Here is a 16250-nt window from a genome sequence, read left to right on the forward strand (position 1 = left end):
AGGTACAAAATTATATTCGTTTCTTTAAGTATTGTGTTTCTTTTTGAAGTGTAATTAAATATATCAAAATTTATTTTCATTGCTAGAAATTAATTTAAATTGATATATTTAAAATTAAAAACATCATATGGTAGCTAAATTCTTCTGAATTTCGGTACCATATGATCGTATACCAAACATTTAAGTCCTAAATTAAAAACTGAAGATTAGCACTACGGATAAACATTCATGTTTATGTATGTTGTAGATCTATACTATAATACAATATGTGAATATCATCATCATTTACAGCCATTCAACATGCATTGCTACATGAAGGCTTCTCCAACATGCTTCCATTCGTGTTTTTTGCAACTCTCATCCATTTTCTAATGTTATTCACCCATTTCCTTGAGACCTTCATTTCCATCTTTTTCATTCTCTCCGGTACCATACCATCACTTCTTTTGTCCACCTTTCGTCGATTCATCTAGCCATGTGATCCACCCATTGGCATTTCAATCTCTTCACTCTCTCCACTTTATCAACTACATTTGTCATACTTCTCACCTACATATGTATTCCGTTTCTTATCTCTCCTTGGATTGGACTTGTGTAATATATTTGAATATATACTCAATCAAATACAAACACATGGGCATAGATTTCTACAAGTTGTTTGAAATAATATTTTACAAAACTATTCCTTGATATTTCTGCTAGAGCACTTTTTTTGCAGAACAATGTGTGTACATATATGTATGTTTCGAACAAATTGGTCACGGGTTCGAGTCCAACTGGTTGCTGTTAGACCTTGGGTTGATCGTTTCCTATCAGAGTTTGCCAATTTATATGATTTTTATTGAAATGGTTTCTGGAAAATTGGCATCCCTGTCCATCTTTTTCGCAAAAATTTGAGCTATTCAGCAACTTTCAGCATCTTTCACTGATTTTTTTAAATGCTGCAAATTTCTCCATAGATATCTCTATGGATGTTGATCGTATTTGCCTTGTATAATACTTACAATGCTTCTGTACAATGTTTGACCACACATATTTTATTTTATTTTATTTTTATTTTATTTTAAAAAATCAATACCACAGAGACTTGACAGGTTGCCCCAAAGCGTCAATGTGATTTTAATACAAATAATAAAAATCATAATATGTAGATGTTGTGTAGATATTTAATAATTATTTATTTATAATGGATATTTCTTGATCTTTATAATACACTCTTCGCATTGGAGCGATATGTAAGACAAGTGTGCATGATTGATGAATAAATAATAAATAAATATACCTATGTACTTCGAATTATTTCGCACCTTTTCCTAAATCTTATTAGAAACAGTTCCTTCGTCGTAAACAACTAGTAAACCATTTAGGTTATTAATTAATGCTACTATACTATCAATTTACTTACATATGTATTTTCTAATAATTTCAACAAAAAATTGAAAATTCCCGTAAGCGGTGCTTGAACGATGGTCACCACTCGGCTTCCAGCATCTAGCACGAGGGATTACGTTCTCAGCAGAGGTGAGGCCAACGGACACGTGTTAATTGGTCTCAGTTATAAAGCTCTCAAATATTCAAAAGAGCATAAAATTATATTTTCACCTCATTGTTTGCCGGACGCGCTTTGAAGCCGACCGGCACTCTTTCAATTGGCCGGTTGACGAGTCGAGTTGCACCGTAACTGACTGACCGACCATTCAAAGATTTTCACACGAAAATAACACACAGGTATCAAAAATGAGATCAAAAACAATCGTAAAAAAGTATATGTATCAAAAAGGCGCACTCCGGAAACGTGCAGGTAAACGAATATAAATCATACGCGTATGCACTTCTGAGAGATCAATCGCTCCGTTTAATTCCTGGTTAATTTCAACAAAAACGGTTTGTTTTCTCATGTTGTATCGATTCACATTTTGATGCGATATCCTATTTATAGAGGAGCGCGTGCGTAACATTCGGTCTCTACAAATCTGCATTATTTCGGTTTTGGTTCGATGACGCGGATGTAAACGGCACGAAATGATTAACAGCCCGACAGCTTTTTCCTCTCACGCCTGTTGTTGTTAATGACTGCAAATGTTTGCTGCAGCTTTTGGCTCTCTCGGACCCGCGTTTAATTCCCTTTTTTTCGTTTTAACACTCGTGGGGGAGGGGAATCGAAGGAAAAATCCAAATTACGGTAAAGGCCCGTGCGGAGCGTTACTAATCGCTTTGTGTTAAAATTTCACTAATGTGCCATTAGCGAGCCCGCATTAATCATAACGAAATTTGAACGAATTGATCACACGTCCGACACACAATATCAGATCGTTCCACAAATGTGTCCGTGTACAACTTTTGGGGTTTCGTAGTTTCGTACTAGTCAAGTCTATGCAATGAACTCTAATCTGTGTGCGAGCGTGACCTATAAATTTTTATTTAATCTTCGACATACATAATTTAATATTAATATGAAAAACTGACGGCCGAATTACTTAACAATAACTATAGACATCGGATAAAAATGGAACTTAGCACATACGATAATTTTTTTAATTTCGTAAATTTGAGAAACTCCTTTGTACTGAAACTTGAAATTTAATTGTACATAATAATTGATAAAAGCATGTAAATATGTACTGATATACTATCATTAAATTTTACTTAAAAAAGTATCATAAAGCTGGAATCATCAAAAATGACTTCTTAAAAATACATAGCTATTGTGATTCTAGGATATATCATCGCACGGCTATTTCATCGCGGGGCAAATTGCCGACAAATTTCATGCAACTATATTTTAATTATATTATACGACAGTAAAAGTGTTTAAACAAAATGTATAATTTATTTTTTTGTTGATAAAATAAAGCTAAAAAGTTTTCAATTAATTTATTTTAATTTAAATAGCGGTTTTAATATACATTTCAAAAAGTACAGTCAACCTAAAAATCAAAGATTAATATTGTGGATAAATTGTTACGCGATGAAATATCCTGACACAAGATATTGTTGATGACACGATTTTGCTTAAACTATGATGGTACACAAATGAGCACATATGACGTCATACATTTGAAAGGCGGAAGTTCAATTTTCAGTTTCAAAATTACTATTTTTGACTTGATTAATTACACAAATTTTTATCACTTATTTTAATTCGATATGTCCAGAATCTTGGAAACGCAGAAAAAACGTATTACAGCCTACCCGTATTTTTAAATATTGTTAAACGCAAAAAAATATATTCATGTTTTGCCTAATATTTCTCAAAACGAAGGAAAGTAGACTTCTGCCACTTTCAAATATAACGGCTCATATGTAGGTATGGATAATATATTATTTTAAGCTCTATTCACTCGATTGTGGTTTTGTTTTGTAAGTGGTTTGATACATACATATATCAATGCGATGAATGTTGTAGGATCTAATCTGAATGTTCAATTTTTGTTTGTGGGTGTATTTTAAAATACTCACACAACCTTTGTAAAGTTGAATTCGTAGGTTAACATTTGTATATATTCGTATTCGAATGTGTGTGTAAGAAAAACATAAATTTTAAATTGCACATTTTTTTATTTAATTCGTTATATATTTTACAATTAAATTCGTCACACTACGTTGAAACGACTATTATCGAACATTTTCACTAAAAGCCTTAATTTAATTATTTTCTTTAAATATCTACAAAAAGGACTTTTGTTTTACGCATATATAATGCAAAATTAGTTTATAGTTTGTACACCAATAAATTATTTTCTACTTGTTACAATAATTAACGAATTCATGACACATTATACATTCAAAAAATTTTCTTTAAATATTCACTAATACAAATTTGACATACTTTTAATATTATTCTTAAGGTGCTATTGAATATGCAATCGAAATGTTTGATCATCAAATCAATTATTCAATATTTGCAAAAATCAATTGGAAACGTTTTAGTTTTACACATATGTACGTTCACAATGAGATCACGCTGAAAATACATATGAAATTCCTTAAAAAGAAATTAGTAAATATTATTGACAATTTGGGAAAAATCTTTGTTTTAAATATATCGAATCAACATTGAGCGAAATAATTTAAAATGCACATTTATGTATATTATAAATTCGTTGAATTTTTATAAATATAATTTACACAGCAATATGTACAAAATAGTGTGAATACCAACGTGAACAAATATCACAATCAATGCAATGATTTTTTAAATCATAAAACCAAAAAAAAATTATTCCTTTTCAACCTAGACATTACATACATACACGGATATAATAATTCTTTTTACCAAAATTCATATACACATTACACCTATTTACATATACGTTCTTTCACACCCCACTTCTAAATGTTTACCTCAATAACAACAAATTATTAATATGTACATTCGAAAAACAACGAGCTATCACAATATATACAAAATAGGATATAAATATTAGATACGTTAATATACACATAGATAGATTGTTTTATTTACAAATAAAATGGCTCAAAAGTGTGCACTTCTATTTTAGGAAAATCCAGAATGCACTCGCTAATACTAGCATTGGGTAAGAGGACTGTTTTTTGATACTTGTCGCATTGTTCGTTTATTCATATTAAATTTTAATAATAAATAATCAATCGCTTTAATAAGTTAAGGTATCAAATTTTTGGAAAACAGCCCTCTGTATTTTCATTTCTGCGCCGAAACTATCAAATTCGTAGCAGCTTCCTCGCTCGCTCCTAAGCTCACAGCCTTCTTCTTCAATATGCCGAGATCTGTGACGTTCTCCAAGAATGTTTTGTGCGCCGATAGTACTTTTGCACTCTCGACATCCTTCTTCAGTTCCTCCATGTCTCTCTTGAGCTTTGCCCTCCTGTTTTGGAACCATGTGATCACTTGTGCATTGGATAAACCGAGTGAGGCGGCGATCTCGTCTCGATCTGCCGGGGATAGATACTTTTGATACAGGAACCGCTTCTCCAATTCAAATATTTGATGATTTGTAAAAGCAGTCCTTGATTTTCGTTTCTTTTTCGGTTGCGGTCTGTTGTTGAATAGATTTAAGTGGTTCGCTTGGCCATCTGTAATAGGAAAAAAAACTCACATTAATTACTTCGAAAAACATTTACATACATACATAGGTACACGCATAAAGTGACAAAGGTGCATTCGTATTTCAAAGTCTTGTCAACTACACAATTCCATTCGCTTCTTCATAGTTTTAAGTCATTGAACACATTTTAACGACGTTCAATGAAAATATTTGAACGGTTTCAAAACCGCAACAAGTTAAAGAGTTTTAAGTGAAAAACTTTTAAACGACTTTTTCACGGCCGCAAGAGTTCGATTTTAATGACATCGAACGGTGCATTTTGAATAGATCGTAAAAAGCACTACAAAGGTTTTAGAAGTGCAATTAAAAATGACAATTACTTGGAGAGTATAGTGTAAGTGCTTATTTTTAATCGAACGCAATTTCTATCGTTTTTTAGTTAAATATCTAGCTTAAAAAAATCAAGCGTCTGTGTTGTGATTATCAACGTTTTATACAAAACTAGTTGGTATTGTATGTATGTAAATTCCACAAAGAAAAGAAAATGCATATCTAATTGAAACTTCAACCGGTTTTCTAGTAGACGTAATATAAACGAATCACTTAAATCAAGAGATTTCTAGCAACCTTTTCTGTACATAATCCGTATCAACCTCATATAACAATTTCCAAGAATGGACAGGAATTCGGTGAAAAACTAAACTTTTAAACCCAATTTTCAGACCTCCCAAACATCTATTGTAAATTTCCAGGAAGCCTGTAAATTTCCTTACCTCTTCAGAGAATGTCGAAATTTTAATTATTTTATTCAAAAATAGATTGATATCATTTTTATTATATAATCAAATACAATACATCGATGATAATAATTTACGATCTATTTTTTTTCAAGTAAAAATGTTGAATGTTTTACTGAAATTAAAATAAAAAATGAACAGTTTTCAATTATTGCAATTGCATTTCAAAAGGTTTTAAATTTTCTCAACAAAAAATAATGTTGTCAAACTTTGTATCGTATCCTATATTTATTTTCGGTTGAGTGAATCAGTGAAATAGTTATTCGCGCGAAAACCGCAAAAACTAATCGTCATTAATGACAAAATTTTACAACTATTGCTATGGGTCAAACTAATTTCGTTTTTTTATACGCATCAATAAAACGTAATTTTTTAAACTTAATTTCCAATATTCAATTATGAGTCGTAAATGTGCGTGTTATTTTTTTCCACTCTTATAGTTAAATGTCAATATTCCCACGAGCCGAACGATCGCGAAATAAATGTGCTATATTTTATTAGCATGTGTGCATTTAGCATTAATAAAATAATTAGCGGATTAAATATTCGTATCGTGCTAATCCCTTTATGAACAATTACATCGGTGATTAACGTTAATATATTTAAGTTCAACGAGCGTTTATTACTAATAAAATTGGCGATTTCCAATAATTGTAAGACAACAATGATGGGTTTTGATTAATATACGCACGTTAGGGGGTATTTTCACATGTGTGGTCCCGCGTCGGTTTAAATCATAGTAAATATTAATGTATTTTAAATTTTTTACGCCTATCAAAACGAGTGTCAAAGCCGTTTGCAAATCGAGAGAAGAATTAATGAATCGCGAGAACAGACGACGCCGATGCGTGTATTTTTCGGCACTGCGATCGAGAGAATTATAATTCGTGAAATTATTATTATACATCGAAATATGTGGAAAAAAATGTCCGCCGGTTGCAAATTACGTATCCTATTTTATCTGGACGCTTACGTATACCGTGCAAAATTGTATCGCATTTTTTGCGGTCATTATCGAGAGCTAAGAAGGTTGTCGGTAACATTAACCTTTTGCCACCTACCGGCATTTCTGCATCCCATACACATTCATTTACCACATAAATTTCACGAAAGATGAACAGATTTTTTATATATATACAAAATTGTGTATTAAATTCCTGGTATTAAAAAAACAAACAACACACATTAATTAACATTAAAATTTTACCTACCCAATACAACTGTCATACATTCTAAGAAATTCTCTAATAAATATCACATTTTTTTCATATTCACTAATAATAATCAAATCATATTGATAAACATGTATGTATGTACTTTTATTGTCAATTAAATATTTTATTTATTTATTTATTACACATACATTTCCTACCAAAGGTGCCATGACAGGTTGCCCCACGATGACACCTATGGTCAAATTTTTGTATATACTAAGTATATACAGTTATTATATAATATACCAACGTCATCTGTGGACAAATTGGTAAAATCAATAAATTCGATATATTTCGATTTTGAGAGAAACGCATTCTACATACACATATGTATGTAAGCATATTTTAAATATGAATAAATTTGTTATATGAATGAATTTTCAAGAAACTGAAGTGGATAAGATGTCGATTTTATTGGAACCGTCACAAAAATTAAGTTAGATAAATCGACGAATTCTAGCAGGAGACGGTTGATCTGGCTTTTAATAACTACCCCGATCTCGCCAACAGCGTATATAATCAAACCACTACTCGATTCCGGCCAGGCTTTGAACCCACGACCTTCTCACTGGTAAACAGTGATTGAACCAGCGGGCTATACTTTAGCTTTTTTTTTTCAAAAAAATTATAAAATTTCTCGATTTAATCGGGAATAATTTTATTAAATGGTCATTTTACTATCGACAGAAATTTTCTTAAATCTACAGAGAGTTGATTAAACGAATTTCTATGTATACAATTATACGTATAATATGAATGCCATTTACAAGGCAGTGAAATCCAACCTAACAAATGAAATTCTGACATTTACTGAGAAAAGTCTGTGCGATATTTATTAACTTGCGATCAAAAATTTGAGTATATAACAGTCGGCCAATTAAGGCCCTATTTACATACTACATGAGTCTGACATTTCGTACGATCTCATCTTGTTATTATTATCGAGGAGAAAACATGTGCACAGGTGAATCGGCGATGATGCCCCTAACGAGACTTGTACGACCGCCTGTTCCGCGTAATCACATAATCGGCATCGACATTAAACACGACACAAGATTACTTTGCACCACACACGTACTATATATTATACCTACATGTATAATATGTACGCACTGGAGCATCTCAAAGTGGTCCAGGGGGTCGGCGCCCGTTTTAGCGATGCGCCCTATGCCGGCGCCTCGCCTTCGTCTCCTGGGCGCGCGGGCCTGAACGTAAACACACACAGTTTTGTATATAATTATTGTTATTGACGATTTTGAGCTTTTCTGAAACTGGTTTCGCCGCGGCGGCGGTCTATCGCCAAAGCGCGTAACTATGACTTAAGTTATTGGTCAACTTAATTAAAGCGATCGCGGAGAAATCTAAATTATAATGCGCTCGAATCAATTGAGTTTTGTTCCGTAATAAAAGTTGTTAATGCCTCATTTCAATAAACGAGCCGAAAAACATCACAAGAGCGAACAATAAATAATAACGATATAGAGGGGATTTCTCTATTGACGTTGTGTGTATGTAATGTTAGAACGAGTTACCGTGGAAAATCGCGCAAGTTGCATACAACCGGGTCCTTGTTATTATTACTAGAGTTCAGCTCATTTCAGTTGAGATTAACGCAATCTGATCAGAATTTATAAAGATTTATAAAAATCATCCTAATTAACAACATTACCAATAATTATCCCTTGTTGAATGGGAATATTATTGGATACATACACAAGCGCATTTTGATTATTTATGTACATAGCTACCATTCAAGTAGTCCCTTCTCCCCCAAATGACTTAAATACGTATCTAAAATGATGGCAAACTCTAAGTACCTCTTTCTGAAACGCACCATAAGCGATTCTGCATCGAGGATATTCTAGAGTAACTACATATTTTCAACTGGTCTAGTATTAGAGCTGGGAGTACAGACGAAAAGAGCTCAAAAAGATACTGGTAAAGACCATTAAATGGTGTATAATAACAACAACAGTAGATGAATTATTGAAATGGAATTTGTTTTTGAACATTTAGAGTATTTATGGAATATTCAAATATAATTTTCCATAAGATGATAGTATGGCATTACCATATTAGCAGCTTGAGTTTGAAAAGCTATAAAAATTCCTGTTCTTTAATAGGTTTATATGTACATCCGCGTCATATTTTTCACTTTCTGTCTTTTCTCATATCAAATGTACACACATACCTATGCAATATATACATATATACATACATTCCATACATCTTCGAATGCATTGATTCTATTATAGTATTAGATGTCCTATTTTTGCATCTTCTAAATACTATCAAAGTGCATGCATTGAAAATTATATTATTCAAGAATTTACTAAATTTAATGAGTTTAATATATAGATTTACTTATAATGAAAACTCATTTGAAATATTTTATAAGTAACGGAAAATATAAAAAATTTATTGACAGTAAACAAACGAGAATCCAATTAAACTATGTTATGAAAATTAATATATTGCAGTTAAAGCCGCTGGTGGAATATTTGTAGACCAACTTTATGGTATTCGATAAATCCATAAACGCTTGCAGTTAAATGGTTACCCAATCTTATTATTGATTTGGAAATATGAGTAGGATATATTTATACTAATGTCATCCGATATAGTATTTTATGTATGTATGTGTATAGCACTCTATTAAGCTTTTTTATAATTGAAATAAATATGATTTTAATGAAATTGCAGAATAATCGAAATACTTAAGAGGCTCAAAGCAATAATTAAAGTTTGTATTATTAATGGGACGAAACTCGTATATTTTTATTCAATTGAAACAAATGATGATAAAATTTTGCGATTAACTACATCAAACGAACTAATCAACAAGCACGATCGTTATATATAAGAGACGAATTAATTCTCATAAACAACCTAAATTATTTCGGAATCGTTCAATATTATTTTAATCATTATTACTTTGAGTCCCTGATCGTTTTTGACCGATACGAGATGTTTTACTAATTAAGATGCTTAACGTACGCGTTGTGCAGCATTCAAAACGAGTTTATCGAATTTCCTTTGGCGATATTTAGCGTGTGCATAAAATTTCACAGAAAAAAACCATCTGCCGAATGTGTCGATTATTTATCACGCTATTTAAAAGTACATATCGATTACGGAATTGCGCTTTCGAACGCATTCGATACACTTATAACACGCACTACATAAGTAAATTAATCGCTCAATAATATACGAATGTACACAGACGAACGTTGGAGGTCTTCCACACGCACCGAGGCGGCTTCTATGATCAAGAATCCAAAAAAAAAGAAGTGGAATGAGAAGAAGCGTCCGAGGCTCGCGTAAGAAATGCATAAAAACGAGATTTTTACCGGGCGGTCGGTGGGTTCGAATTAATGAAACAACTCCATTAGGCAACTTTATGGCCGCTCCTCAATTAGAACTACTACTGTTCGTAGCTGCGTCCAGTTGTGTTCGGGGTAATTACGACAGATGTTTTAATTTCCTACAGTGTTTATTAGATCGGAGGTACGCGATTGCGTCGGAAGCAATAAAGATGCTTCTTATTCCGACGGTCGCTCGTCGGCGAGCTGCGACCTGTAATTTCGCGAAAAAAGAAGCTGCAAAAAGACGTGGAAGTGAACGCAGGGAAAATAGACCAGTGTGGACTTTGCATATTATTTCCATTTTAGCAGCCTCCTTGGCCGGATACGACGACGCGTTCAGATTTATTGCCGCGGACTTGAAAACGGTCGAGCGATCATTAATCATCGCCGCTGCGGTATTGTTGATGCTGTAATATCAATTAGTTGTAATGATATATTGTTTAATGAAAAATCAACTCGACTTGCTTGCTCTCAAAAGTATTTATTATCGAACAAACAAACCGATATAATCGACTCGTCTACCTGTAACTGGATAACACTTAACATCATTGTACTATTTTTAATCATCTTTTCGTACTTGCTTGCATATTTTTTACAAGAAAATTTAACGCCTACATATTCTATTTAACATCATAAATTCCGATTTAAAAAATGACTAGAAAGCATTATATTACACAAAGTGTGATACAACAAATCCTTGAAACTGCATTACACTGTTGAATAGAGTGTCATAAATCGATGTACTAAACGTTTAGTATATGCAACGGTAAAATAACGAGCACTGAATATATATAGAGTTTAATACTTGAAATCTTTTTATAAAAGAAATTTATTTTTCACCTTAGTATGTAAATAATGTTTTAAAAAAAAAGTACATTTTGACGATCATAATTGGGCGGCTTCGGTTACCTGTGTCGATTAATCTTTTTTATGTTGTTATTATATTTTGTTACCTTCATGACCGCTGCAGTTAGTATTTTTTTTTCATTTTCAATACTTGAAATGACTCTTTCGGATCTCGTTTTGATACCTGAAGCAAAGGTGAGAGATAAACCGCTAAATACCCGACGCACACACACTGCTTTATGATTTCACTAACGCAATCATAAAACGTACACCGTGATCCAAAATTAACGAATACAACAATAATTTTGAATATAAATATTTAAATTATCTCTTACGAAACATGCACATAGGAAAATACTTCGTATTCAATTAAATTCCCAAATCTTAATTAAGCGTAATTAATAATATTCATTAGGCATACGTATCTGCTTAATCACATTCTGCTTTCCTGTTTCGTTAAATACAGTAGCTGGAATAATTTTACGATTAATTATCAAACTCAATGAGTGCCTTAAAAACATCTATATGTAATTTTTTCGCATTTAAATGTTTCCTTTGACGTCGCTTCAATGCGGCAAAGTGTGCGAATTCGTCAAACTGCAAAACGTCACGCGTCATAAAACAATTTATATTAATAATAAAAGCAATAAACGAATTTTAATCGACACGGAATTATAGTTCATTCCTCGCTGCTTACATATAAATAATATAAATGTTGAATGCATTATAATATATTATGCTTTTTTTCAAGCTTATAATATTACTGCACGGTTCATTTCGTCGACGCGAGCGCAAACGATGATGGTGTTTGCATCAAGGCTCGTTAAAGCGAGAAAAATGCTGGCAAAAAATGGGAAATTATCAGGTAAAATAGGCGTGAAGGTTACGTTCAAAGGTGAACATACTTATTATACATGCAACCCAGAATGCATCAATAAGGAGCGGGTTTGATCCTATAATTGCTCACGCTCGTCGATGTCTCCGAGACTCGCTAAGTACATATGTATAATATTGCGAAAAGCTAGAGTAACAGTATTATATATGCACGTCCATGATATAGATATGTATGTGTGTGTGTATTTTAATAATAATATATAGCAAGAGTCAGGTTGTGTTGGCAATAATTGTGTGCGGCCCTGTGCGAGCGCCCCTACCAGCGGCCTCAGGTGTGACTAATAACAAGTGCCTTTGATGCTTTTGACTTGTGCCGAAAAGCCGACACCGTGAGTCCGTATCACAAGTCTCTCTACACTGCGTTCGTATATATTTTTATAAAATATGCAACACACACCCAAGTTGCGGAGTTCGTTCTAAGCTCGTTTTGCATTCGTGGTTAATGACAAAGCTCTGGACGATTATTGCAAAGCTCGCACCGATTATCCTATGCCATATATGAAAGTGGACACGAAAGCTATGTTGAAATCTTTACTGAAAATCCACTTTTGAATTCTAGAAAGTAATCTGAACTGATAACATCTGATAATTCTGAAAATGTTTCGTCATTTATTAGAATTTAAAAATATGTATATGATACATACAGACATACAAACATATTTATTTATTTAAATTAATATTTTACCCAGATATTATTACGGGTTGATCCTGAGGGTCACTTATGATATTAAACTTGTACATATATACATATATTTATAGATTATAAATTTGAAATTATATACAAATAGTGGTAACAAACAATAGTTAGGGTGATTTTGCCAATGTGATGACTGATGAGGAACGATTTCAACAATGAAATCAGATAAACTGGCAAGCTTAGATAGAAACCGATGAATTCGGAGTCGCAAATATCCGCAGAAGTACTGCAGAAATAAATTCCCCGCTTAAATTTTTTCAATCGAGGTCAACCCAGGACTTGAACTCGGAAGCCTCTCGGTGGTTAGCATTAACGCAACCACTGGCTATACATATATTTACAAAGAATCGAGAGATTTTTAAATGGGCAAAATCAAATTGAACTAATATTTTTATTGTTTTCATTTTTAGAATACACACAATTTATAACAAAATAAAAATAATAATACATACATACATACAATTTATATCAATGCGAAAAAATCCTTCACAGTGTTTCATTATATTTTATATTCAAGATTATATTTTGTTTATTTTTGTATATTTATTTATTTTGTTTATCTTAATAGGAATATCTTAAGGCTTAACTTAAGATCTTGCTCTTACTATTAAGACCACCCCACAATTAATCAATTGAGAAATATAAAACATACGACGAAAATTTAAACTAACTGGATTTTTATTCAAAAAAAATATGTTGTACGATTTATTTTTTTCTGAAATGAGTTCATGCAATCATTTTGGTAGCATGTACCTTTGTATATATGTACATACAATACTATTCAAATCTATCGTATCATCGAATCAATGTATTGCTACTTTTAGCTAAGGAGAACATTCAGATAAAAAGTTGTATGTTCGATTTTATTTGCGCACTGTATTTATCCACATATCAAATCGATAATAATATTTAATATCGCTATAAAAAGATACGATCGTGTGATACGGTCTCGGGCGGCACATATGAGCTGATCTTCTAAAATGAATGGGATACCCATCTCACCAACATTGTAATATAGGAGGCATTCATTTGTGGTCATTTGCCAACATTTAAATTAGTCCTATTATACCTACACATTCATTGATACGTACATATAAATGAAAATGAGTTCCTATTAAATAAATGCAATTGTAATATTATGTAGTTGCGGCTAAAACTGGCAATTTTTAAATTGCATTTATTGAATGAAATCATAGGTATGTAGTATAATCATTTTATTACTGTAATTATATTGTTACGGATGTATCGTTATTATATCCAATTTAAAAGACATTCATGAGGATAGTTTGCTTAGAGCTTTAACTGGTTTTCACTTGTATATATGTACATATATAATAATGTATGTATATAATATATGTATATATATACCTATTATTCATTTATAATCAAAACCAAATACAATCTTTTATGAAGCGATTCAAGTTAACTAATATATTTTTAATATATTTTAGGTACATAGCTAAGATGAAATGATTGTATGTACATACATATCTATATCAAATTCTAAGCTTAGTGAAATATGGTTTATATCCTAGTGCGGTTTTTAAAAGCTGTTTTTATTTTCTTATATATTCCTACAGCCACTGTCAAAATTCGGTTTTGCTAAATCAAGATTGAGTAACTTCTTTTAAATTTATAATTTACGTAACCTGTACCACAATAAAATTCAACCTCAAGATTTAGACTGATTTGAAGTCAGAATCGATCACTGTTTACGTTTTCATAGTTTAGAAAAATTGCATTTGTGGCTGTATATTTTGGAGATTATTGGAATACCTTTGATCTCACCACACAGAAACTTACTGAGATGTTTATCATTACGATGTTATTTTTTTCATTTTACCTGACGTATGTGATTAGTTATTGAGATACTTTTCGTACAAAGTTGGCATTACTATTATCGGCAAACTTCATTATATAGCAAACTGTAGAATTTTCGTGATGAAAAAGTTGAAAAAGTTGAGAATACAATGAGAGGAAGATATCATATAAATTTGTTTCCGATGTAATTCTTACCATATCAATTTAAAAGAAATGATGAAAAAAGGCTTCGGTCCATTTCCCGCGTTGTTTTTATTTGAATCGTATAATTTCGCTATTTTTTTATTGAAATTTAAACGTATTTCGGTATTGTCAAAATCGTGAAATCGTTAAATTTTCTCACAACACTTTCAAACCACAGTCGGCAATACCCACTTAAAGAAACATTGATTTATTGAGCTGCCATGGGATGAAAAAAAAAACATGATTTATCTCAAATTGAAAAGTTCGACTACCGAATAAATCTAATCGCGTTAAAGCAAGATTCCGCTTGTAGTTCGTAACACCTTTTGAAAACTGACCGATTCGCCTATTAGTCTTTAACGGTCGAGGCCGCTAATTAAATTGTACAAAATACAAATTACCGAAAATCCATCGTACGTTTGTAAGCTTGATTAATCGTGAAATTATACGCGGTTTTTTCCATCACCGTCCACGTATTATATTTTATTATATTTCATTCCGGGTATTTCTCTCATTGACAGACCTAGCAGCTCCCGAGAGTCCTTATGCCGCCGCGTACGTTGAAAGGTCGACCGAGACGATAATAATGATAATGATGATGATATAATGAGGTATTTGGTGCAATCGACCAGATAACAAACCAGCCAAGTCATTGACTATTTATGCGCTCATATTCGGATTAAGTACCCACTTCTACGTATATACATACATACTCTCAAATACTCCAGCTTTCCATTCGCCAACTAATTGGTTGCGGTAAATGTCTAAATTATTGCTTTTTTATAGGACCTTTACGATGAAAGCTCTTCGCAGAGGTAATACAAATAACTGTTTGGGTCTTTCATATTTTTTCGACGCATCCCGTGCACAATAATAGCGTTGATGATAAATAATATAAAAAATGACGATGACGACGGATAAAAGGCAAGGGAAAAACAGGTCGTATGGGTCCGATACACCTTTCCATCACACACGGTGATGGACCAACTCACAAAGTCTAAGTATTTGTGACGAATCGATTACGGGTGAGGTCCGTTCGAACCACCCACGCGGCTCAAAGTTTGGGCACCTCTGATTTGTCACGGTCTGTCATTCAGGATTGCTCTTGATTCTCATCTCGGCAGACTTAATTTTTTACCATACCGCGTATCTACGGCTGGTACACGCACCCAAAATAAGAGACTCTCATTATCTCGGATGACATGTGGAACTGGTCCACTCGCATTGAAAGTATCGATTTAATGGCCACTTGGGAATTAATGTATTTATAGACTACGTACATCATATATATGTACAAACGTATATCAATATCGAATAGAAATTATCAATTAAATCGTACTAATTCATCTTCGAGTGTGATCGTAAATGTTTACGCAAAGTTTTCACTCGATCCATTGGTTATGGTT

At 32.5% G+C, this 16250-nt stretch overlaps 1 protein-coding gene across 1 annotated transcript in view; it reads right to left on the reverse strand.

Moving 5' to 3' along the window:
- Window positions 1-3542: 3542 nt before the first annotated feature.
- Window positions 3543-16250, reverse strand: part of LOC143919858 (uncharacterized) — a 53318-nt gene continuing 40610 nt past the window's right edge. Inside the window, exon 2 of the mRNA XM_077442409.1 lies at window positions 3543-5055. Coding sequence (XP_077298535.1) covers window positions 4664-5055 — 392 coding nt within the window. The 3' untranslated portion in view covers window positions 3543-4663. The remainder of the gene's footprint in view (window positions 5056-16250) is intronic.

Source organism: Arctopsyche grandis, chromosome 12 (assembly GCF_051622035.1).
Source record: "Arctopsyche grandis isolate Sample6627 chromosome 12, ASM5162203v2, whole genome shotgun sequence".
In the NCBI taxonomy this organism is placed as follows: domain Eukaryota; kingdom Metazoa; phylum Arthropoda; class Insecta; order Trichoptera; family Hydropsychidae; genus Arctopsyche; species Arctopsyche grandis.